This window comes from Solanum dulcamara, chromosome 7, assembly GCF_947179165.1.
Source record: "Solanum dulcamara chromosome 7, daSolDulc1.2, whole genome shotgun sequence".
Classification (NCBI taxonomy): Eukaryota; Viridiplantae; Streptophyta; class Magnoliopsida; order Solanales; family Solanaceae; genus Solanum; species Solanum dulcamara.
Window position 1 is genome coordinate 9,850,850 of NC_077243.1, and position 23,431 is coordinate 9,874,280.

The 23,431-nt window shown below is 35.7% G+C and overlaps 2 protein-coding genes across 2 annotated transcripts; both read left to right on the forward strand.

Moving 5' to 3' along the window:
- Window positions 1–1,171: 1,171 nt before the first annotated feature.
- Window positions 1,172–9,633, forward strand: LOC129896234 (notchless protein homolog). The gene is made up of 13 exons (XM_055972090.1): window positions 1,172–1,495; window positions 2,638–2,719; window positions 2,824–2,913; window positions 4,138–4,263; window positions 4,965–5,092; window positions 6,160–6,359; window positions 6,643–6,706; window positions 7,183–7,293; window positions 8,502–8,639; window positions 8,759–8,901; window positions 8,982–9,036; window positions 9,106–9,162; window positions 9,241–9,633. The coding sequence occupies exons 1-13, from the start codon at window positions 1,322–1,324 to the stop codon at window positions 9,322–9,324; spliced, it is 1,452 nt and encodes a 483-aa protein (XP_055828065.1). The 5' UTR covers window positions 1,172–1,321; the 3' UTR covers window positions 9,325–9,633.
- Window positions 9,634–15,585: 5,952 nt separating this feature from the next.
- On the forward strand, window positions 15,586–23,031 carry LOC129894930 (FKBP12-interacting protein of 37 kDa). The gene is made up of 14 exons (XM_055970521.1): window positions 15,586–15,744; window positions 15,831–15,873; window positions 15,948–16,009; window positions 16,281–16,351; window positions 16,456–16,492; window positions 17,176–17,263; window positions 17,723–17,787; window positions 17,878–17,955; window positions 18,631–18,678; window positions 20,602–20,655; window positions 21,123–21,284; window positions 21,487–21,556; window positions 22,368–22,423; window positions 22,523–23,031. Exons 1-14 carry the CDS (start codon window positions 15,718–15,720, stop codon window positions 22,688–22,690), a joined length of 1,029 nt encoding a protein of 342 aa, XP_055826496.1. The 5' UTR covers window positions 15,586–15,717; the 3' UTR covers window positions 22,691–23,031.
- Window positions 23,032–23,431: the final 400 nt, after the last annotated feature.

A 23,431-nucleotide genomic window follows, 5' to 3' on the forward strand; every position in this document is an offset into this window, starting at 1 on the left:
AGCTGACATTTTATTACTACTATTATTATTTTGTTCAATATTATTATAAAATTATCACTATCAATTATTACCACACGATTCACCATGAACTAGAACTACCACCTCCAATATCCATCCCCAATCACTATCACTAGTTTTTGGAATTTATTTTATCGAACAAATAATGGTTACAATATCGTTTAAAATAAGATTTTTTATAACTTTTTCATATTTGAATTTAATATCTATTATGTTTTTTAAAAAGATAATTTTTTGCTGAAAAAACGGGTGACAAAAAAATGCTGAAAAACCATACCTTATTACTACAATTTACAATGAGATAATATCTTAATAATCATATATTAAAAAAGATGATGTCATTGGTGAGAACTGGGCCATAGAAGTCATAACCGGACTGAGAGAGTCCATCTTTGACGCAGCGTAAGTTGGGCCAGAACTGGAGGGATTGTTTGCATCATATAGCCTTTCTTGAGGCTTCTTTAAACGGAGAGCATGGACACATAACTACTTTTTCAACTAATCAAACTGTTATCAGTATTTTAAAACTAATTAAATTTCAGCCATTTGTTTAATACGAACAACACTCATATCTTAAAATTATTAAAAGTAAAACTCGAAATTAAATCCTTAAAACTTTAGATATACCTCAACTTGAAGTATAGAGACTCCAAGATATATTAGTTCTTCTTTCTTTTGAGAATGGATAAAGTCTTTCTTGTTTATTTTAACCCCTTTTTTGGTGGGGTCAAATGAGTTTGAGGTATTATAAATAGTTTAAATAGATCAACTAATATTGGATATAAAATGGAATCGCTAAAGCTGATATGGAATGCAACTTAATAAAAGAGAGATGAGTTCCTATCAAATGTATGTATTTTTTGATCAAAGTAATTTTAAAGATGATATTGATTTGGTTTAGTAATTTTTACATGATAAAGAGAAAATGATTTTTTTTGTTTGTTTGTAATGAACGTAAAATTGCCTAATCTTTCATGAAATTCTCGTGTGTTTGCCAAATGTGTAAGATGTCTTTAGAGAAGGGTAATTGGTAATGTCTTTATAGTAGAACAAAAAAAAATCATCAAGAGTATATATCAATAATATATATTGATAAGGCTTATTATAAGTTAACAAAATGTTAATCATGTATCTTAGGGGTCCAAGTGCAAATTTCAGAAAACTTAAGGTGTGTCTTTTTCAGTTTTGTCAGTTTGATAATTTTTGCAAATTAAAGCTGAAAAAATTTCAAAACCCTACTAAAACCTCTATTTCCTCAAGAGTTAAAAATAGTCTAACCAGAAAATTTGCAAAGGAAAAATTAATGGCAGAAACGATGGAAGTGGAAGTGGAAGCGGCGGCAGAGAGAGAAGCAACAAATAGTGTCATATGTCAGTTGGCAGACCCAGAAGGCAATTCGTTGGGTGCCGCCTTATACCTCCCTGAAAACGCTGGTCCAAAAGAGCTAAATCAAGTCGTCAATAAGCTGCTCAGCAATGTAAGCAAGATGAACCTCAATGTTTCTTCCTTTCTATTTGTGTTCAAGCTATTTAGATTGAAATTACTACCAAGGAAATATAAAAAAAAGTTTATTTGAGAGAACATGTAGTTTCAGTTATGTACATCGAGTTTTCTTCTTGCAATGGATTTGTGAAAAGTTAAGCAGAGGAGTTTCTTGTATGTGGACTGCTTTCTTTGGTTCTAATCGAAATGATAAACAGGGATTATTCTAAAGTTTGTATTCCCAACTGACCAGTTTACTTGTCGTCCCTACTAAAATTAGATTGTCCAAATTAGTCATCATTTTAGAGAATCAAGATATAATTAAGTGCACTCTTCCCATTTTGCCCTCAGTAGTAATAACTATTATTGGAAGTAATAAACATTGACTAATTAGATAGAAAATTTAGTGAAAAAGCACATACACATGCTATGATTGCTTAGATTAACTCTCTTTTTATTGAAGAGACACTCCTTTCATTTTAGTTTATTTGTCCTGGTTTGACTCGACACAGAGTTTTAAGAAAGTAAAAAAGACTTTTGAATCTTGTGGTTTTAAGTTAAAGATAGATCAGATTTACCAAAATGTGCTTTAATCTTGTAGTCTTAAACATGTCATGTGGAAAGTTGGAATTAAAGAGTTGCGAAAAATGGAAAGAGACATTCTTTTGAAACATCTAACATTTTTTATGCATTTATGCTTTTACTGAGCCGAGGGTCTCCAGGAAACAGCCGTCCTACCTTGGTAGGAGTAAGGTCTGCGTACATTCTACCCTCCCCAGACCCCATGTTGTGGGATTTCACTGGGTTGTTGTTGTTGTTGTTGTTGTAAACTAAAAAAGAAAGTATGACAAACAAATTGAAATAGAGGGATTAGTGTTTATTGAAGAGAGATTAACATTTTAAATAATTAAAGATAATAAATAACGGTATGATAGTCAACACAAGTAGTTTCTTAAGGGGATTGTAAGCAAAAAATGAGACAATTAAAGTGGTCCGGATGGGGTATAGACAAGTGTTAATGTAATGAAACAGCTGCCGCTAATTACGACAAATCATGGTATTAGTGACCATTTCATAAGTGTCACTTTTCAAGCTGACTTGTAAGTTGTAACTATGGGAATTCTTGGAGTTTGTCAGGAGGAAAAGTTGCCTTATGCATTTTATATCTCAGACGAAGAGCTTGTGGTGCAGCTTGGATCATACTTAGAGAAGAACAAAGGTAACTTGTGTAGGAGAGTTGTAATGTTATGGAGCTTATAAGTGATTATCGAAATGTTTATTTTGCTAATTATTTATGGAGATACTTTGGTGAATTTATTGCAGTGTCTGTGGAAAAAGTCTTGACAATAGTTTATCAACCACAAGCAGTGTTTCGAATCCGCCCTGTCACTCGTTGTTCGGCCACAATTGCTGGTACAACATTATTCATTTCTCTTGTCAATATGCTACTGAGCATCTTCTCCTTGTGATCTTTTTACTCTGGTAATTGATACTGCAGCTAAAAGAATTTATGTTGTGGGTTAGTTTAGGTGGAACTGCAGTGCGGGTTGATTGCTTTGAGCAGGTACTAATTTAAGAAATAACACTGTTTGGTTCCAAGATGGAAAGGGAAAGAATAAAGTGAGAGGGGAAGTTCAAATTTTACCTCCGTGGATGGAGTGATAAGGGTTTATTTATTAGTCGTTGGAATAGATGTAGGGACACAAAAAAAGGGTTTAGGAAAATGTGAAAAATAGACATCAGTGTGAGCATCAATAGATGGTTCTTATTTGTTGAAAGCAGTAGGCGCTTTATGAACAAACTAAAGAACGACAAGGAGAATCTCAAATGGGTTTGGGAGCAGCTCCAACAAGATTTGTAGGTAAGAGGGGATTTATGTAGGGGGGGGGATCCAAGCCTACAGACATTTACCAGAATTTCAATGGTTATGATCGTTTCGTAAGGATCGAAGCATGTTTAGGAGTTAACAAATAAATAACAACAACATACTCAGTATAATCCCACAAAGTGGGGTCTGGGGAGGGTAGAATGTATGCCGACCTTACCTTAGGTAGAGAGACTGTTTCTGATACACCCTCGGCTCAACAGAAACGGGGAGGGGGGGGGGTAACAAATCATGGGTGATAATACTAGAAGAGGGATATAATACAGGGTGCAGAAACATAGCAGGGAAGAAACATCTGGTTTGGCTTCACAAAAAGAGAAAAATCCTCCTTTTTACCTACCCCTTGACATTTCCATTATTATGGCAAAGGTATTGAAGATTCAAAAAGAAGTGGGTGGAGTGAAGTTGCCAAAACAATGGAGTTTTAATATGTTTCTGAGTGATGGTGAAAACCCCCTTGCATGAAGTTCGATGCTTCATTTGTTCTACAGTCATGCTTTTGTTTTCCACCTGAGAGGCATTTGGTTCATGCAATAAGCTATTTAGTCTTGTTTGTCGAGGATTTACAACCAATTCATATGCGCTTCTGTTTCTTGGACTGACTAACACTTCTCGGCTTGTCATTATCTGTGTTCTGTGTATCTTTGTCTAGTGTTCTATTCAATCTTTCTTTTACGTTGTACTTGACAGCTGCTTATCTCACCCTGGAACCTTCAAATTTGCTTTATTCAGTTTGGGTTTTGTGCTTGCAGGTCACATTGAAGCTGTTCTTTCAGTTGCCTTCAGTCCTGATGGACGACAGTTGGCAAGTGGATCTGGTGACACTACAGTTCGTTTGTGGGATCTAAATACCCAGACACCATTGTTTACATGTCAAGGTTTGAATCAAAGTTTCGTAGGCATCAGCTGCAGTCTCAGCTTTTTACGTATCATCTCATGTAAAATATAGAAATTGAATGATAAAGTTCTTTAGGTATATCCTCTTACAAGATGTTATTTAGCTGATTATCACTTATGAGAATGGTAACTTCTTAATATGCTGGGATTGATACTTGGGATATTCCAACCTCCCTGCACATTCGGATACTCTCTGGTTTAAATCTTAGTTTGGTTACTTTGAATGCATCTTAGGCACTGCTCATATATCATGCATCTGGTCAGATGATATTGCATGTTAACTCTCTGAAGTGGTTTTGACATTGGATTGTGAGAAGGTGATTAATTTCTCTATGAATTTCTGCTTATTCTATTCTTATGCCTCAAATGCTGCGGGGATTGCCTGTTCTTTCCTTCATTTTTGAAATTTCAGCATCAAATACTAGTTACGAGTCTGCAAGCTACCTGTATAACCAAATTTTATCACATTTGCTACCCAACAAAAAGAAAAGTGAAAAGAAACAGGTTTTATGTTTTAAAGCGTATAATTCTGTCAATGTTGCTTGTTCCATTTGCCAAAGTTGCCGAATCATGGTCTTACCAATATTTCCCTTTATGTGTTTAATAATGTCTATGAATAAATAGTGACTCTATATCAGTTTCAAAAAAATTAAAAAATAGTGATATATCCTCTTTGTTGCAGGGCACAGAAATTGGGTTCTTTCTGTTTCGTGGTCACCAGATGGTAAGCATCTTGTTAGTGGAAGTAAGGCTGGAGAACTTATCTGTTGGGACCTTCAGACTGGGAAGCCTTTAGGAAACCCGCTTACTGTAAGTCATCTCAGACGTGTTTTTGTATAGTTATTGAGATTGTAGAACTATGGATTTTGATGCTTTTTTACCTGCTGGGCTTTTATGGGTCAACATCCCTGCTAAAACAGCAGTTTCCTTGTTACCTGCTGTCTGTTGTGCCTCAGTTACGATAAATCCTGATAATCTGTTTTTTTTCCTGGATGAAGATAGTCAGCATATTGTGGGCCTTCAAATCCTCTTGGATGGCTCTCTTAAGGTTCCTCGAGTTCTAGAAAGATGTTTGAAAGTCTACAAGCTCATGAGTGCCAACTTGAGAGTTATCATGAATTGAGCAATATTGCCCACTATAGGTGGTATTATTGGCTGATGTGCTTATGTTTTTAGGTATCTAGAATTCAGAGTTTAGGTGAATCTTCAATTGAATCACGCAAAGTAGATGTCACAGGATGTATATGCATAATTTGATCAATCATTGATTTCTTTAGTTGTGTTTTAAAAGACTTTTGAGTGTCTGTAATGTCAAATTTAGATGATTGCTGCATGCCTGCTCAAGTGGCTGAGTTCAAACTTTTCATGTTTCCTTCCATTTTAATTTCGATATTATCTTCTATTCTTATTTCATAACATCTACGTATAATCCTATGAAAATATTTAAGTACGAGGCATTGAATTAATTGAATTAAGAAACTACTCCTAAGTCCTCTATTTTCTGTCTTTTCTTGACTTAAGTCGTGGCTTTTTGTGTGACATGCACGTCTTCCGTTTGTTGGTTGTCAAAATAATTGTCCCTGATGGCCAAAGTAACGGGCTCACTTTTAACTTGCTGTATTGCTTTGTGAAGATATTCAACCATTCAATTATGAGGCCTTGAATTAAGAACCTACTCCTAGGTCCTCTATTCTGTCTTTTCTTGACTTAAGTCATGGCTTTTTGTGTGACATGCACGTCTTCCCTTTGTTGGTTTTGTCAAAATAATTGTCCCTGATGGACAAAGTAACAGGTTCACTTTAACTTGCTGTATTGCTTTGTGAAGATATTTAAAAGAAACTCTTTGAAGAGTATGATCTGAGCTTACCATGTTGCAGGGCCACAAGAAATGGATAACTGGTATTTCTTGGGAACCTGTACACCTCAGTGCTCCATGTCGCCGCTTTGTAAGTGCAAGTAAAGATGGCGATGCGCGGATATGGGATGCTACCACAAGGAAGTGTCTTATTTGTCTCACTGGCCATACACTTGCAATAACATGTGTAAAATGGGGTGGAGATGGAGTTATATACACGGGGTATATTTCTTTAGAGCATTTCACTTTACAGATTGTTGTCATTTATGTAGTATATTGATCTCTGTGGACAGCATCAACTTACTGTGATTGGCCCACTTGATTTATCTATTTCTTGAACTTTTGCTGTTTTTTTGGTGTGTAGTTCTCTCTCTCTTTTTTTTTGTGTGTGGTGGGAGGGGTGTGGTGTTTGTGTGTGTGTGTGTATACAGAGCTGTTGAACCCAGGCATTAGTTTAAGAAATCTTCCATATGGTGTTAGTAACATTTGTTAGTTCATGTTCCAGATCTCAGGACTGTACAATCAAAGTATGGGAAACCACGCAGGGGAAGCTAATACGTGAATTGAAGGTGAAGTCTATAACCTTTGATTATTGTGGGACTTTTCAACTGCTCTCATGCATGTGCTGTGACTTTGTATTATTATTCATTACCTGTATTCAGTGAGGTTGATATGTGCTTGGTTGGTTTTTATATTTCCTTGAGATCCCTGAGAAGCTTTCTCTCAATTTACATTTGAAGTAGAATTTTTTTTTCTTACTGCTCAAAAGTGAGGGTTGTGATATGCTATCATTTGTCTTTGTAGTCCATTGTGACATATGGACAGTTTGTCGAGCATCAGTTTTATAGTTAGTTGGATTTGTATTTCATTTTAAGAAACACTCGGTCTAAGGTGGAATAGGTATACTCCTATAGATTTTGAAGCTAGTGGATGTGCATATATGAAAAGTGGAGTTGTTCTTGCCGGCCATGGAGTAAGATGTCCTGGAAAATATGACTAGATGGGTAGTTTCTTATTTATGCTCCTACCATTTTATGCTATGCAGGGTCATGGACATTGGGTAAATTCTCTAGCACTGAGCACTGAATATGTTCTTCGAAGTGGGGCGTTTGATCACACCAATAAACACTTTGCATCTCCTGAGGAAATGAAAAAGGTTATCTTTTGGTATTCCTAGTCCCAAAGCTTTTTATGTGCTTAATTTAATTTGCACTCAATATTGCAAGAATTCACTTTTATCAACTTTAGTGGATTAGAGTAAGACTTTACCCCAATACATCCTTATGGAGATATGCTGCTGTGGAAGCATGAAATGTTTTTGTATAATGACTTGAAAAGTATGGTGAGAGTGAGAAGTCACAAGAAGGTTTGATGATTAAAAGTATACTAGCTGAGCTCATTTCGTGCATGAACTATTAGGCTAGTTCAAAGACCTCCTCAGTCCAGGAGTGCTGCAGTACGGCATTGATGAATACGCCTCAATCCCAAGTGCGTTGGTGTCTGCTATATGATCCTAGCTATCCATTTGAACCCATTTCATTCCAATAAAAAAATTCAATGTCAGATAACAAGCAACTATTTTTCCGGTTTTCTTTTGGGACCAGATGTTGACACAAAAAAGTGAACATAGTAAACTTTTAGAGCAGCAGTAGGCTGTATAATTTTGGAAGTCATAGCTTAGTCCTTAAAAACATTTGCAAAGGTGAGATTATCTTCCAACTAAGCAGCTCGTACAAGATTGTTTGTATCCTTTTTGAGTGAGTGTCAGCTCAGTACTTAAAACATTTGCAGAGGTGAGATTTGCTCTCAATTAAGCATCTCGTACAAGATTGTTTGCCTCCTCGAGTTGTACCTTTTACATTTGCTAAAAAGGTCGGGTGATCAAAGAGATCCTTAATAGAGATGCCAGTTAGAAAAAGGATAAATCTATCTTATTAGTTTTGTTGATGATCAACAAAAACATAAGCTGCATATATGAGGATTTGATAGGAAAGCGATGGCAACAAATAGAAAGGTACAAAAGCTGGGGCCTCTCTAACATATAGAGAAAACGATACTCTCTGTTTTGACTCTTTGAACCTTGATGGAAGAGTTAACAAAGTCGAGTGTCTTTAACTGAAATGGATGCGCGGAATTTGCAACTAAACCTAAAATTAGGAGTCCAACTACTGAGATTGTGCACTCCTATATCTCGTGGCACTAGAAGCATCTCATATTCTCACTTAGGCGGTGGCAGGACGACAATATACATTAACAAGAGGCAAAGAGCAAAAGAAGAAAGAAAATCTTTGATGCTATTGAGTTGCTCCAAATTGTAATTCTCCCATCCTCACAGTTCTTACATTGCTCTTGTTTCATCTCCAGGTAGCACTTGAAAGGTACGAAAAAATGAGAGGCAATGCCCCTGAGAGGTTGGTATCAGGATCAGATGATTTCACAATGTTTCTATGGGAGCCTGCTGTCAGCAAGCACCCAAAAACTCGCATGACAGGTCATCAACAGGTGAACAATCTTTCTGTGCTGTAAAGAATGGTTTTCTCCATGTGCCTGTGTGCTTTGATGGTGAACATGGCCTGCATTTTTTTGTTCTAAGATCGAACCATGAATTTCAATTTTTGCAGCTGGTTAATCACGTTTATTTTTCTCCGGATGGTCAATGGATAGCAAGTGCTTCATTCGATAAGTCAGTGAAATTATGGAATGGAACCACAGGAAAATTTGTTGCTGCATTCCGAGGCCATGTTGGACCTGTATATCAGATAAGGTTAGAATTTTCCTCAAAACTCAAAACTTCCATCATTTTAACACACAACTGTTAGTTACTATCCTTGTGTTTTGGCGCAGCTGGTCAGCCGACAGTAGGCTCCTTTTGAGTGGGAGCAAAGATTCAACCTTGAAGGTATGTGTTTGCATTACTCTTGGTTCTTGTCCTGTTAAAAAGAAGTCATTAAGTTATGTCCATGTTTAGGTTTGGGATATCCGGACAAAAAAGTTGAAACAAGACCTTCCCGGCCATGCTGATGAGGTAAGCTTCTGCCACAGGCATTTTCAGTCTCTTTCTCTACAGAACTGTTAGATAACTTAGTCTATCTGAACTTGGAAGGTTTTCGCGGTTGACTGGAGTCCAGACGGCGAAAAAGTAGCATCTGGTGGTAAAGATAAAGTTCTGAAGCTATGGATGGGATAGAAACAAGGTGTGACTCCACCCCTATGCCAATGAAGCTCTTGCTTTAGGCCCGGAAAATTCAAGGCCCCTAATATTTTTTATTTGATATAAAATATGTAATTCAAGTATATCATTCTTATTAATGATAAGTAATCTTTTTAATCATTTGTTGTCATCGTGTTACCAATCATTAATCACATAGTTCCTACATATATTGTATTTTAGGGATTTGGTTGAGGTAATTATAGATGTGGATCGTAGTTGTTAAAATTGCTGTCATGTCAAAACTTTTCCCTCTTGTTTACTGATTTAATTGAATCAATTTGTTTTAATAAAGTTTCTTCGTACAAGGCCTCAATGGAGTCTGCACTCTAATCAAATCGTGACGCACTCGAAATTGGAATTACAAGTGTTGGGAGAAAATGTGCAAGTTGGAATATTAAATACGGAAAAGGGTTAAATATATTTTCAAACGTTTGCTTTCGTATTATTTATTGGATTCCAATTGCTCCCGATGATAATAATTTTTGGATTAAAAATGCCTTTCCTTCCAAGGAAAAGGGAGCTCCTTGTGAGAGAAGGCAAGGAAACAACTTTTTGATAACTCAATGATTTTGGTAGTTCTTTGTGTTTATCATTGATGCAGTATGAACAAACATTTTAGAGGCTAACAAAATAAAAAATTATCTGATTGTAATATATAACGGAGTTTCATTGTGAAATTGTGAGTAAATAAGCTCACTAATCCATTGAAGATCTGAAAATGCAGAGAAGAGGTAGAGAGAAGTTTTATTATCTAAGCATTATGAAAAATATATACACTGTGAGCTTAGTTTTATAGCTAGAATGAAGTGCAAAGTGTGCCCAAAATATCCTAACTAATTAACTATCTTTAACAGCTTATTGCAAGCTCATACACTAACATACCAACTCACTCAATGCAACAGTAATCATTCACGTCAATTGACTACAACAACACATCAACAAACTAACTAACTGCATGTTTGAACACACCCTCTCAAGCTAAAGGGTGCAAAATATTAAGCACACCAAGCTTGCCCAAAAGATGTGAATGTTGAGCTTAACTCAATCCTTTAGTCAATAGGTCTGCAACTTGTTGTTGAGTGTGGACATAGGCAGTTTCAATCACACCAGCTTTAATCTTATCTCTGATGAAATAATAGTCGATTTTAATATACTTAGTTCTTTCATGAAAGACTGAATTTGCAGCCAACTGAATAGCATACTTGCTGTCACTTAGAATGGTAACAGGTAGTTGAGGCACACCTAGCTCAGTAAACAAACCAATCAACCAAGTGAACTCAGAGACAGCTGAAGCCATGCTTCTATACTCAGCTTCTGCTGAGCTCCTTGAAACAGTATGTTGTTTCTTAGATTTCCAAGATACCAAAAATTTCCCAAACTTGACTACATATCCAGTAATGGACCTTCTTGTATTTGGACATGCATCTCAATCAGAATCACATCAACAAGTAATCATAGTAGTAGGCTGAGCTTTCAACCAAACCCTTTGTCCCACCGTGCCTTTGAGATATCTGACCACCCTGGTAGCTGCTTCCTAATGAGATTGCTTTGGTGATTGCATAAACTGACTAAGATTTTGTACTGCATAACCAATATCTGGTCTTGTGATAGTTGCATAAAGAAGTTTACTAACCAATCTCTAATAAGAAGTAATGGCATGAAGAACAACATCCTTAGTGTTGTCACTACTAAATCATGTTCCACAGAAGTAAGTCGCGGGTTGGATTCAAGAGGAGTAGATGCAGGTTTGGCACCAGTGAGACCTATATCTGCATTGAGCTCTAAAATATACTTCCTCTGGTTTAGAATGACTCCCTTAGAAGATCTCAAAACTTCAATACCTAAGAAATACTTGAGTTCACTTAGATCTTTAAGTTTGAACTGCTGGTGCAGACTATCCTTAGCTTCACTGATCATTATTATCAGTGATAAGCAAATCATCTATATACACTAATATAATCACTATATCCTCCCTTTTCTTTAATGTGAACAAAGAATAGTCATGTGCACTCTATGTAAAATCAATGGCCAGTAAGGCAGTAGTTAACTTCAAATTCCATTGTCTGGAGGCCTGTTTAAGACCATATAAAGACTTAAGTAACTTGTATATTTTGGTCTCACCTGCTTTCTTAAAACGATCAGGCATTTTCATATATACTTTCTCATCTAAATTCCCTTGTAGAAATGCATTATAGACATCCATTTGATATAAGTTCCAATCTTTGGACATAGCTAAAATAATCACATATCTTACTGTGACCATCTTAGCAACAGGTGAGAAGGTGTCATGATAATCCGAACCTTCTTGTTGACTATATCTCTTGGCTACCAATCTAGCCTTGAATCTTTCTATTTCACTATTGGCCTTGTATTTCACCTTATAAACCCATTTAGAACCAATTGTATTCATCCATTTAGGTAAGTCAATTACTTCCCAAGTATGATTATCTTCAAGGGCTCGAATATCTTGTTTCATGGCCTGTATCCATCTATCATCTTTGGCTGCCTGTTTGAAAGCTTTAGGTTCCACATAGTCAGAAAACTTACTCAAATATCTTTGGTAACAAGGAGTCAAGTTGTCATAACAAAGAGAATTGGCTAGGGTATGTTTAGAGCTACTGTGTTTGGTACGAGGAAAGGCATAGTTTTTCATCCAAGTAGATGCCTTAGTGGTCCCTAAAGTTCTTCTAACAAATGGAGTCACATCTGCAGGAGGATGTGCTGCCAATGCAGGAGGTTGTTCACAAATAACATCTTCCTGAGTTGCACTATCCTCAGTGGCTTCAGTGACCAAAGGAAGGACATCTACCGCTTCAGTGGCTATCTAAGTGTTATCAACCTTTTCTTCAGTACAACCTTTGTCAACAACTTCTTCAAAAATACACTCTAAAGGGGAACCAACTACAGTTGATAGACCTATCTGTGGTAAAATTTGAGCAAATGGAAATGTTTCATCCTGAAAGACCATATCCCTACACATAAATATCCTGTTGGATTAATGGTTTAACAATATGTAGCCTTTCTGCAATTCTGAATAACCCATAAGGATAGTAGGAACAACCCTTTCTGCAAATTTATCTCCCTTATGTAATACTAAGGCATAGCATAAACAACCTATGACTCTTAAATGAGCTAAACTTGATTGTTAAGAATAAAGCAACTCATAAGGGACTTTTATTATCTGTAACTGATGAAGGAAGTCTATTCATTAAATACACTGCAACTTTGATAAAGTAACCCCAATATCTAATAGGCGTATGTGATTGAAATCTGATAGCCCTGGCAACATTGAGAACTTGTCTATGTTTTCTCTCAACCACACCATTTTATTGTAGTGTGTGAGAACAACTATTCTGATGTAGGATTCCTAAATCATGAAATAAACTCGTGCATTGAGAATTAAAGAACTCAGTACCATTGTTAGATCTCACAATTTTCACACAAGTACCAAATTGAGTCCTAATCATTAGTAAAAAATTCTTCATAGAAAACAATGATTTTAGACTTCAACTGCAGCAAATAAACCCATACAAATCTGCTGTAGTCATCTACAATTTTAAGAAATAATGCTTCTTGTCTATTTTAGGAATCTTATAAAGTCCCCAAAAATCCATGTGAATTACATCAAAAGGCATACAAGTTCTAGAAGTGCTGTTAGGGAAAACAAGTCTAGCTTGTTTAGCTAATGGACAGATTGAACATTTATTCAATACTTCACTATTTTTACTACTGTGAACTAGTTTTAAGTGTTTCAAGACCTGAGAAGATGGATGTGTAAGTCTTCTATGCCACAAACTTGCACCTATACTACTGCTTTTATATTTACTTTGCATATTTCTTCTTGACTTTGCTTTGTTGAAATGTAACTCCTGAAAATGTAAAGTCCTCCATCTTCTTTACCAATCCCCTTCACCCTGCCACTGAATAGGTCGTTAAATATACAAAAATCAGGATAAAAAGATACAAAGCAAGACAATTCTCTTGTAATTTTGGAGACTGATAATAGGTTGAACTTGAAGTCTGGCACATATAGGACATTCTTCAAAGTATTATTATCAAATACATATGTTTCATTAACATGGCTAATATTCACCCTATCTCTAGTGGGTAGTTGGACTTGGTTTCTTTGTGACTTGGTTACATCATAACTCTTGTGCAGTGAGTTTTTATTTGTTGTGACATAATGTGAAGCCCTAGAATTCACTATCAATTCCTGTGTAACAACCTTTGACATCAAACAAGTAGTAATACTTGCCATGTTAACTTGCTTACAATCTTGCACATCTTTGTTCGGCATTGCTAATATCTGTTTGTATTCTTGTTCTATGAAAGCATGTCCTTTTTCTAAGTAATCCTTGTCCTCTTGACTGGTTGTAGCTTGAGAGTGATCATAATGACCTCCTGATACATTGTTTGCTGCTGAGTGTTGTCCTCCATAGCCACTGGGATGGAAAGATCCTCCTGTTGAATTTTTGTTTGTTGGATATTGTCTCCTATTGTCATTACCAAAACATATTTTCTTCCTCTGCTTCCAATCATCTGTATAGCCAATTAATTTATAACAGTTGTCCTTGGTGTGTCCAGTAAAGTGACAAAACTCGCATTTCTTTCCTTTGTAGTCTCTTCCCTGATTCTTATTGACATGCATCACAACTTGATCTGGTTTCTCAACTATGTTTGCCATGTATGATGAGTGTCAAATTTCATCCTCTATAATCATGGCATAATCTTGGTTTATATAAGGTGTAACTCCTTTCATCAGGATCTTTCTACGAGCTGAATCATATGACTCATTCAAACCACTCAAAAACTGAATTAGTCTTAACTGTTGGAGGTGATCACTATATACCTTTGATTGAGGGCAATTACAGCAAGGATTTGGGACTACAACATCAAATTCATCCCACAATTCTTTTAATTTTGTAAAATAATGTGATAAAGAGTTTGTACCTTGTGTAAGAGTAGTGATTTCTCTGTGCAGTTGATAGACTCTCATACAATTCACTTTATCAAACCTCTCCTTCAAATCTGCCCAAACTGAAAATGCACTTGTTGCATACACGATTCCACCAAGTAATTCCTCACTCATTGTGTTCATCAACCATGAAAGCATATTTGCATTACATGTTTCCCACTACTCATGTAGCTCATCATTGTATAGCTCCTTAATACAGCCTCCCGTAACAAAACAATATTTTCATTTTCCTAATAGTGCAATTCTCATCGACCTGCTCTAAATCCATAATTCTCAGATCCAATCAACTTTATGGGAATCAATATAGCTCCTGAAGCATCTGATGGCTCGACGTATAAATGATCATTTTGATCAATCTTTATAGTTGTCATTTCTGTGATTTAAAAAAAAACTTGAAGAGAAAACAAACGAGTCTAACTAGAAGCTGATCCTAACTAGGATCTAAAAGATTTGCAATTCTTTCTCTAAACAGGTTGCATCGAATTGCTCTGATACCATGTGAAATTGTGAGCAAACAAGCTCACTAATCCATTGAAGATCTGAAAATGCAGAGCGGAAATGCAGAGAAAAGGTAGAGAGAAATTTTATTATCTAAGTATTCTGAAAAATGTATATATTGTGAGCTTAGTTATATAGCTAGAATGAAGTGCAAAGTGTGTCCAAAATATCCTAACTAATTAACTATCTTTAACAACTCATACACTAACAAACTAACTCACTCAATGCAACAATAATCACTCACGTCAATTGACTACAACAACACAACAACAAACTATCTAACTGAGTAACAAACTAACTAATTGCATGTTTGAACATCCATACATATTGAACTTTTAAAGAAATATTCATGGTTATCATAATATTTTTTTTTCTTCAAATTATCATCTCTAGCCATCTTAACTTTTTTACCAATAAGTAGAATGTTAAAAATATTTCATTTATATACATTAAGTAAAAAAAAACTTGACTTAGCACACGTTTTTCAATTTTTTCACCATTTAATGATTCATTATTTTGTGTTGTAAAAAAAAAAAAATCATTATTTTGTCACTAAATAGAATGCCATTTTTTTTTATATTTGAATAATTCAAATATGTTTTGAAGAGAAAAAAATAAATTAATCGACTCGAGTTTATCAATCTTTAATGACTTATTAACTTTGATGAAATAATAAGAGAGAAAAATAGGAGTAAGAAAAAAAAGAATTTATATTATGTTGCTTAAATTAGGTCAATTGATTTTATTTGTCTAATGAAATAAATTCGGTTTTAGAAAATTAGGAATTAAACCCGGATGCAGCAAATCGTTCCTCTTTCTTCCCTGCAAGCCTCTTCATTCTTCAACAAATTTAGGGTTCCAAATTGAACTTTAAACCTGTTGAATTAATTCCATCAATGGCGTCTCATAATCACATGGACGATGTAACTTCTTTTTTTCCTTTTCAATTACTTGTATTTCCTTTATACTATAATGTTGAATAAAAAAAATTTTTTGGGGGAGTTTTCAGGACCTCGATTTTGGTGGAGATTTCGCCGCTACTAGGCGTTCAGGTTTGCTAGTTCTTCGCCATTGTCATCTTTATTGCAAGTTTTTGAGTATATTTCTTGATTACAAGTGATTTTAGGTACCAAAAGAAGCTTTGGAGACCTTGACGATGATGAAGACGATATTTTTGGCTCTAAAAAGGTGTTTTGTTGATTTCTTAGTTAAAATTTATGTGATATGCTTTTTTTGGGACATCAAGAATTGTTTAACATAATTAAGTGCACTTTTTGATACTGTCAAGGATTTAAATCCTTCAACAATATTTAACTTTGACTGATCTGTAAGATTCTTTTCAACTATCTTCCACAATTTGTCACATGATAGGTAGGTTGCTCTCTCAATAGGTGTCATAGAGGCCTATTAGCACGGCAGTTGTAAGTCAATATTTATCATTTACCTCTTTCAATACTAGGGTAATTTGTTGAAAGTAGAAGAAACAGCACCCGGTGCAGCGACAGGGATGATCTTGTCTCTTCGCGAGAGGTATGGTAGTTGGACCCTTGTTGCATATCTGTGAATGTTTTTCTTGGATTTAATTGCTTATGTTTTGTCACTTTCTCACTGTCTTTTGTGCTTTGTTATTGCAGTCTTCAGGACTGTAAGGATACCCTAGCATCATGTCAGGTGTTTATCATCTTACATTTTGTTTTTTGTTTTCCATGGTTATGTCCTAAACAGTCTATCATCCTCTTTTTCAACATATGTATTCATGGTGTATAATTTTTTTTCTTCATATTAATCATCAGAACCTAGAAATTTGATGTTTTATTTTTTCGCTTATGATAGCCGGAATTATCTTACTTTGTCTCAGTTAATATTCAAATGTATATTTAGGGTTTTAATTAGCTTAGAAGTAAGCACATGTAGTGTCTTTCATGGGAAGTTGTTTTGCATTTTCTCTGATACTCAATTCGTTCTTAAATTCATTTTAGATGCTTTAATTGTATAGGATTAAATCTCTTTCTTCCTTTGCTTATCAGTCTATCAGATAATAATATGCTTTAACTAACATGTTGGCTGGATGGTGATCATTTACTGACTACCTATCGATCATCAGCATAAAGTGGTCTTCCTTCTCTAACCTACTCTTTTGAGTTGACGCTGCTAAAATAGGGGCTAAGATTTCTAATTTAACAGTTTGCACTCTTCTTTTGATGTTTTACGTCCCTTAATTCTTATGCTAACACTAATTTGTTCAACAGAACTACACCACACTTAATGAAGCCTGAATCATGCTGTTGAATGACCAAAACAATAAAAAATTTCTTAAAACTTATTACTGACTTAACTGTCTATGCTTGTTTCAGACAGAACTTGAATCTGCAAAATCTGAAATACAAAAGTGGCACTCTGCGTTTGAAAAGGATTCGTTCATAGCTCCTGGCATGACACCTGGTATTGTCCTTTTCAGCATCTCTATACAGTCACCTAAAATCCTGTTCCTTTGCTTCTAGTCTTTTTCTGATCTCCCTGTTTTCCCCGTTGCTGCTGTATGTTTGAGAGTCATACATCATGAAAGAAAAATCATCTTTTAGTTCCCTCTGTCCCATTTGATATATGATATGGTTTTGAAAGGTTTTGGAGTTATATGGGAAAGTTTGACTTGTTTGTTAAAGAATAGTAGACTAGTGTGGTGCTTCCACCATCACATCACTGCTTAAAGTTGAATTGCTTAAAATCCATCTGTTATTTTTTTTTTCATGAGAGCTAGGATGTGCAATAAATCTGTCTGTTATCATTTGCAGAATCATGTTCAGCATTTGTGGTCACCCTTTAAATAAAAAGATCTTTCATGTTAATTGAGATGGAGTAACATTTTCCAATGAAGAGAATTAACTGTGCTCTTATTTGCAGAACCCAAGTTTGTGGTCAGTTATCTTCAGAACCTCAGATCATCTGAGGAGTCACTGCGTGAACAGGTTTTTTTTTTATTATTCCTCTTTATTTGTTCACTGCTAATACATCATTGAACACTTTTCTAATCGTTATCTCATCTTTGCAATCTGTAGTTGGAAAGAGCAAAGAAAAAGGAGGCTGCATTTATTGTAACTTTTGCCAAAAGAGAGCAGGAGATAGCAGAGTTGAAGGTAAAGTTTTCCATGGACATCAAATGATAGATTGCATCTATTCCATATTTATTTTTAACTATCTTGTAGATAATTTGTTTTTTTTTGCTGCTATCTCAACAAAATTGGGCAGGATATTTAAACATGTTATCTTAGTTACGGTGTATAAAAAATATATGGAGCAAAAGAAATTGATTTCACTAAGAAATTGAAAATTGAGTTTGTCGATGCTATCTGAGTTGCCAGCTTTAAATTGTACTTTACTCTGAGAAAACCTCTCGTCTTTATGGTGTGCAATGAAGCTTGCAACCTACATCTTAGGGTAAACAAAAGCCTACTGCTAGTCAGCTGGTCTTTCATTTTCAATTTTGTCAATTGAAGAGATCTGTGATTTAATCAATACTAGCAATGCCCTTATGTTATGAAATCTAGTTTTATCCCTGACAGGACCTCTGATCAGATGTCACGTCTTTCTTCTTTGTGGTGAGGGTGAGTAAGAAGGCAATGTAATGTTGTTGCTGAATGTTGAGTGTGCTGTTTTTTAAATCCTTTTTTGTAAAGCATGAGTATGTGGTGGTTTTTCCTTTATCTTTAGTTGCCTTTGTTTTAAAATGTATATATCCAATTCATCACTTTCTCTTTACTTTGTGCTGGTCAAGTCTCTCTTCTTACTTTACCTACTGGTAAATGTTTTAGTCTGCAGTTCGGGATCTTAGAGCTCAACTCAAGCCGCCATCTATGCAGGTAGTAGTAGTATCTTTTCTTACTTATAGATCTGCTGTCTGCATGCTCTGGGATATAAAACCCGAAAAAGGAGGGAGAGAGAGACTGAGAGAGTATGTATATGTGTCATTCCCCGATGTTGTTCAATTGTTTTGGTGATTTTTTCCAATTTGCTCCTTTAAAAAGGAGTTCTATGTAATCTTTATGTGTTGTACATAGCTTGTTTTTTGTTTCACACAGTTAGTTGCTTGGTACAGGAGTAGCAACTTTAATGCTTAACTTCCACATAAATCATCAACCAGCAGCCAATGGCATCATAATCAAAGTCTAATCAATCTACTAAAAGCTGAATGTTGCAGAAATCTGAAAGGATGTTCAAGTAATTTGATGAGTATTTCAGAACTGCAACTGACAGAAGTCAGTTCTCCTCTGCTCCCACCCGGCTACCCTCCAAAAATAGAAATCTTGTTCCTGTCTTGAGGTCATTGTTAAACAAAGTTTCTTTGTGTACGGGGGAAGGTGGTAGTTTTTCTACCATAGGTTGAATTAGCATTTCACTCTGTATCTTATTCTTTTTTGTCAAAATGCATATTGGCTTAGTTTTGTTAGCCAAAACCAGGGTAACACTTTTTCGTGGCCTCCTACATCTCACTTTTTAAACTTCCTTGTTCATTCTGGTTCCTTTGGTTATTACTTTGTTAATTTTTTCCCTTTTGCTTAAATAATAAAATTGTTAGCTGGCGCACCATGTTGCTTTGCTAATTCTAGTTAGGGAATCTTACTTCCAACTCCAGTCCAGTATCAACCTTATGCGCACATATTGGCCTGATAATTTAATTCTTGTGTTAACACTAGTGCTATGGTTTCAAGGCTAGAATCCCTACCAAGCTCCAATATACTAAGTATGCTAGAAAACCACATAGGATATTGTTAGGGTTGTAAATTGAAAGTTAGTCAAAAAAAGGGGGGGGGGTAGCTCAGTTGACAAAGGTAGGTTGAGGGACTTGTTTCTTAGGTCACAAGTTTGAGCTGCGCCAAGTGAACTAACTCCAGTATTTACGTGGAGAAGGGTAGAGGGGTGGCCCCCTCATCCCTGAGTTTCGGAGGCTGCAGTTTTTCGGTTATAATTAAATGTAAGTTAGCAAGGGGAATCATGAAAGGGCATGGTTTCATTTGTGTTTCTATTTTGTTGATACTTTTGATGCAAGTTCAGCTTTTCGTTTCCAGACTAATGGAGGAAAGATAACTGAAGGGTAAGAGCAGCATTTATCTAACATCTAACTGGCTAATAAGATAGAGCCTCTTAGGAACTGCATATGGTGGCCTGTACCTCTTCTCTGCTTGAATCGTTCTGTTTAACCCTAATGTAGATCCTACTAGCTGGATTTGGGTCTTTAATCTTTACGAAAAGATTGAGTCGTCAGTGGCCACTTGTTTCTTACTATCTATGCTACTAATTAAGGGGCAGATTTAGTTTTATTGTAATAACTTATGAAGCCTGCACTATTGTTCCACTAACATCCTCATAATCACACATTTATCAAAAGCAGAGAAGATGTTAAAATTGTTATTGCATTTAATGGGTAGTGATTTCCTTGTAGCTCAACTCTCCTTTGACGGCTATGCTTACACTCGGCATCAGCATCATAAATTTCCCCTCCTATTTTTCAAAGTTTATATTCATTCCTAGTTGAATTTACCAAATTTGTATTATGCACACATGCCTTATGCCCCCCTTAACTAGTTTCTCTTAAGATTTAGATTCAAATTTGCTCAATTAATGGCCTAATAGATCTTCATGTTAGGTGAAAACGGATGATACTATGAATAAATGTCATCTTATACCGTAGCTTTTCCTTCTTTCTTTTTGGGTTAACATTTGTTTTTAATCTCTTTGTTCACATTTTGCTCAGTTTCCTTATTCTTTTGGGTGTAAATTTACAGGCACGGAAGTTATTACTAGATCCAGCTATTCATGAAGAGTTCACTAGGCTGAAGGTAAGTAGTCTGGACAATGATTTTAATTTCAAGCTGAAATGTCTGGAGAGGAGACTGATACGCTTATCTAGTGGTTCCATACTTTAGCTTCATTGTGCTTTCAAGTCTCTTTGATGGTTGGCTGGAATTATTTATTTAACGGGGCAGTTCACTGTTGGTGACATCGTTCCAGGTTACCTTCTGAATTGCTCAATGAGCTCAGATGATGCATCCTGTTGCCAATGAATAAAGCATGCTTGGTGCTTAAATTTTTTGGATGCTTTTCTCGTGTAGTTTAGTTGACCTTTTCATTGTTCCTTCGTGGCCTTGCTGGATTCATCCTGTTGCCAATGAATAAAGCATGCTGGTGCTTAATTTTTTTGGATGCTTTTCGCGTGTAGTTTATTTGACCTTTTCATTGTTCTTTCGTGGCCTTGCTGGCTCTGATTGCATTCTTGCTTACATCTTTTCTTGTTTTGCATTGCCAGAATTTGGTTGAGGAGAAGGATAAAAAAGTGAAGGAGTTGCATGATAACATTGCTGCTGTCAATTTTACCCCACAAAGCAAAATGGGCAAGATGCTAATGGCTAAATGTAGGACACTGCAGGAGGAAAATGAAGAGATTGGAAACCAGGCTAATGAAGGAAAGGTAGTAAATGGTTTTCTTGATCAGTGAAGTGTGTAAATATAAAGTTCTTTTAGTTCAAAACTGAATTTAGAGATGGAAGAGTAATCTATTCATAAGTTACATAGTTGCCTAGCTTATTTCTTCCAGGTTTGTTGAATTATGATGGTTGCTTTAAAGGTGATAAATGTGAGATGTTACAGAAGTTCTGTTTCTTTACTTGCAGATGCATGAATTAACAATGAAACTGGCTTTGCAGAAGTCTCAGAATGCTGAACTCAAAAGTCAATTTGAAGGTTAATGTTCTCTCAAGTTGTTTTACTAATATACCTCTGTTTTCCTTTTGATTGGGATCGGGACTTTTTGTTTGCAGCTAATATTCTTGTGATTGACTAGTCAGCTTGGTCAGGTATTCTAGATATGATCAGTGTGATTGATAATATTTGCGAGGATATTTAGCTTTGCCGTAGATGTTGAAACTTTTGGTAATAAATGCATATACCCCTCTGGTTTATCTGACATTACATGAGTAAAGACATAGTCACTCTTAGATATAATTTGCTTTTTGGTAGGTTTTTTCGCTTAAGTAAGCAGTTGACAAGGAATTCTACTACACTTTTAATACATATTTTATCTGTACTCTAAGGAACCAGTTGATGTCGCCTGATCTGTGTGTAGTTACTTTATATCTGCATTCCCTTATTCTTGCGACAGTGAAATCATGCCAGACATAAGGCATGCTTTAACTTAGAATTGAGTCGTCATCATCAGCGAAACCTACATCATCCCAAACTGTGAAACTGTTAATTCCTACATTGGTTCACCCATTAGCCTGCTCTCTCCAGAGTTCATGATTTGTTTGTAGGTCAAAGTAGTTTCTTCTTGTTCTATGGTGGATTGTAGTATCTCTTTTCACATTTTTTTTTGGGGGGGGGGGGGGGGGGGGGAGTATGGCATAACTAGGAAGTTAGCACCCTCGTTGCGTAAGCAATCCATATTTGTGCTAATTTTGTTATAGATCTTTCATCACATGTGTTCATACCAACTTGAATTCTGTTGCTTTGCCCATTGTTATTCAGAACTAACAATTTTTATTCTCACTTGCAGGCCTGTGCAAACAGATAGAGGGACTAACGAACGATGTGGAAAGATCAAATGAAATGGTGCTTCACACAGTTTCCATTCTTGTTTAGAGTGAAATTAGACATTAGGATGACTTTTGAAAGATGTAGAGTTTGACGTTTTAATCGTATTTGTCCTAGGTACTAATCTTGCAAGATAAACTTGAAGAGAAGGATGAAGAGATCAGTAAGCTGAAGGAAGAGTTGAATGAGAAAAACACTACTGTGGAGAAAACTGAATTAACTCCTGAGAAAACTGCAAATGATGAAGAAATGACAACTACAGAAGCAGAGGCAGAGAATGAGTAGGCAAACTTCTGGAGTTGGTCAGCACATTCGAGGCCTTATCTTCATACATGAAGCTACTCTTTTATCCTTAAATGGTACAACGATAAAACAAGCAGAAGATGAAGCCACGGACCTGGCAACAAGAGCTCTCAGTTTGTAAAGCAACAAGGCGCGACCATATCTACTTAACTGTTGAGCTGTAGACAGTCATACCGATGTACTTGTAACTGCAGTCCGTGTTTAGATTGTACGATTTTATATCCCGTTTTCTTGGGTATTAAATGGTGTATTTAGTTCCTTATCCATGTCAGCAGCACCAATATGATCTACAGCCTATTTTGATTCGTAGAACATTTTCTCAATTATGCACTTGCAATTTAGCCGATGTTTTATCGTGAGGAACTGTAATTTATCTTGTAGAGTGTAGCTAGACTAGATGTGGCTAAGTGCATCGTTACCTCTTCAATTGTTTTACTAACAACGTTTTCCTGATATTTTGTAAGTTCCAAAAAACTAATTCGTCATATTAACCAATTTTTGAGCTGTGGGTACTTTTTTGTTATCAAAGCAGCTTCACACCTAATTCTATCATAAAAAATATAGATGTCTCATTTTACGTGAAACAATATTATGACATCTTTTTATTGTACTTTACCGTACGTCCCAGAGAATTCAAATGTCCAAAGAAAAATTTCCCATTTTTAGAAGGCGTGATTTGTTCAACCCAAAATCAGAACTGGGACAATTAATTTGGAGACAGTT

Coding starts and splice junctions, on each gene's coding strand:
- LOC129896234 (XM_055972090.1), top strand. CDS start 1,322: ATGGCAGAAACGATGGAAGTGGAAGTGGAAGCGGCGGCAGAGAGAGAA. Junction 2,914..4,137: donor TTGTTCGGCCACAATTGCTG/GTACAACATTAT, acceptor TTGTGCTTGCAG/GTCACATTGAAGCTGTTCTT. Junction 7,294..8,501: donor CTCCTGAGGAAATGAAAAAG/GTTATCTTTTGG, acceptor TTTCATCTCCAG/GTAGCACTTGAAAGGTACGA.
- LOC129894930 (XM_055970521.1), top strand. CDS start 15,718: ATGGCGTCTCATAATCACATGGACGAT. Junction 20,656..21,122: donor AAGAGTTCACTAGGCTGAAG/GTAAGTAGTCTG, acceptor TTGCATTGCCAG/AATTTGGTTGAGGAGAAGGA. Junction 22,424..22,522: donor TGGAAAGATCAAATGAAATG/GTGCTTCACACA, acceptor TATTTGTCCTAG/GTACTAATCTTGCAAGATAA.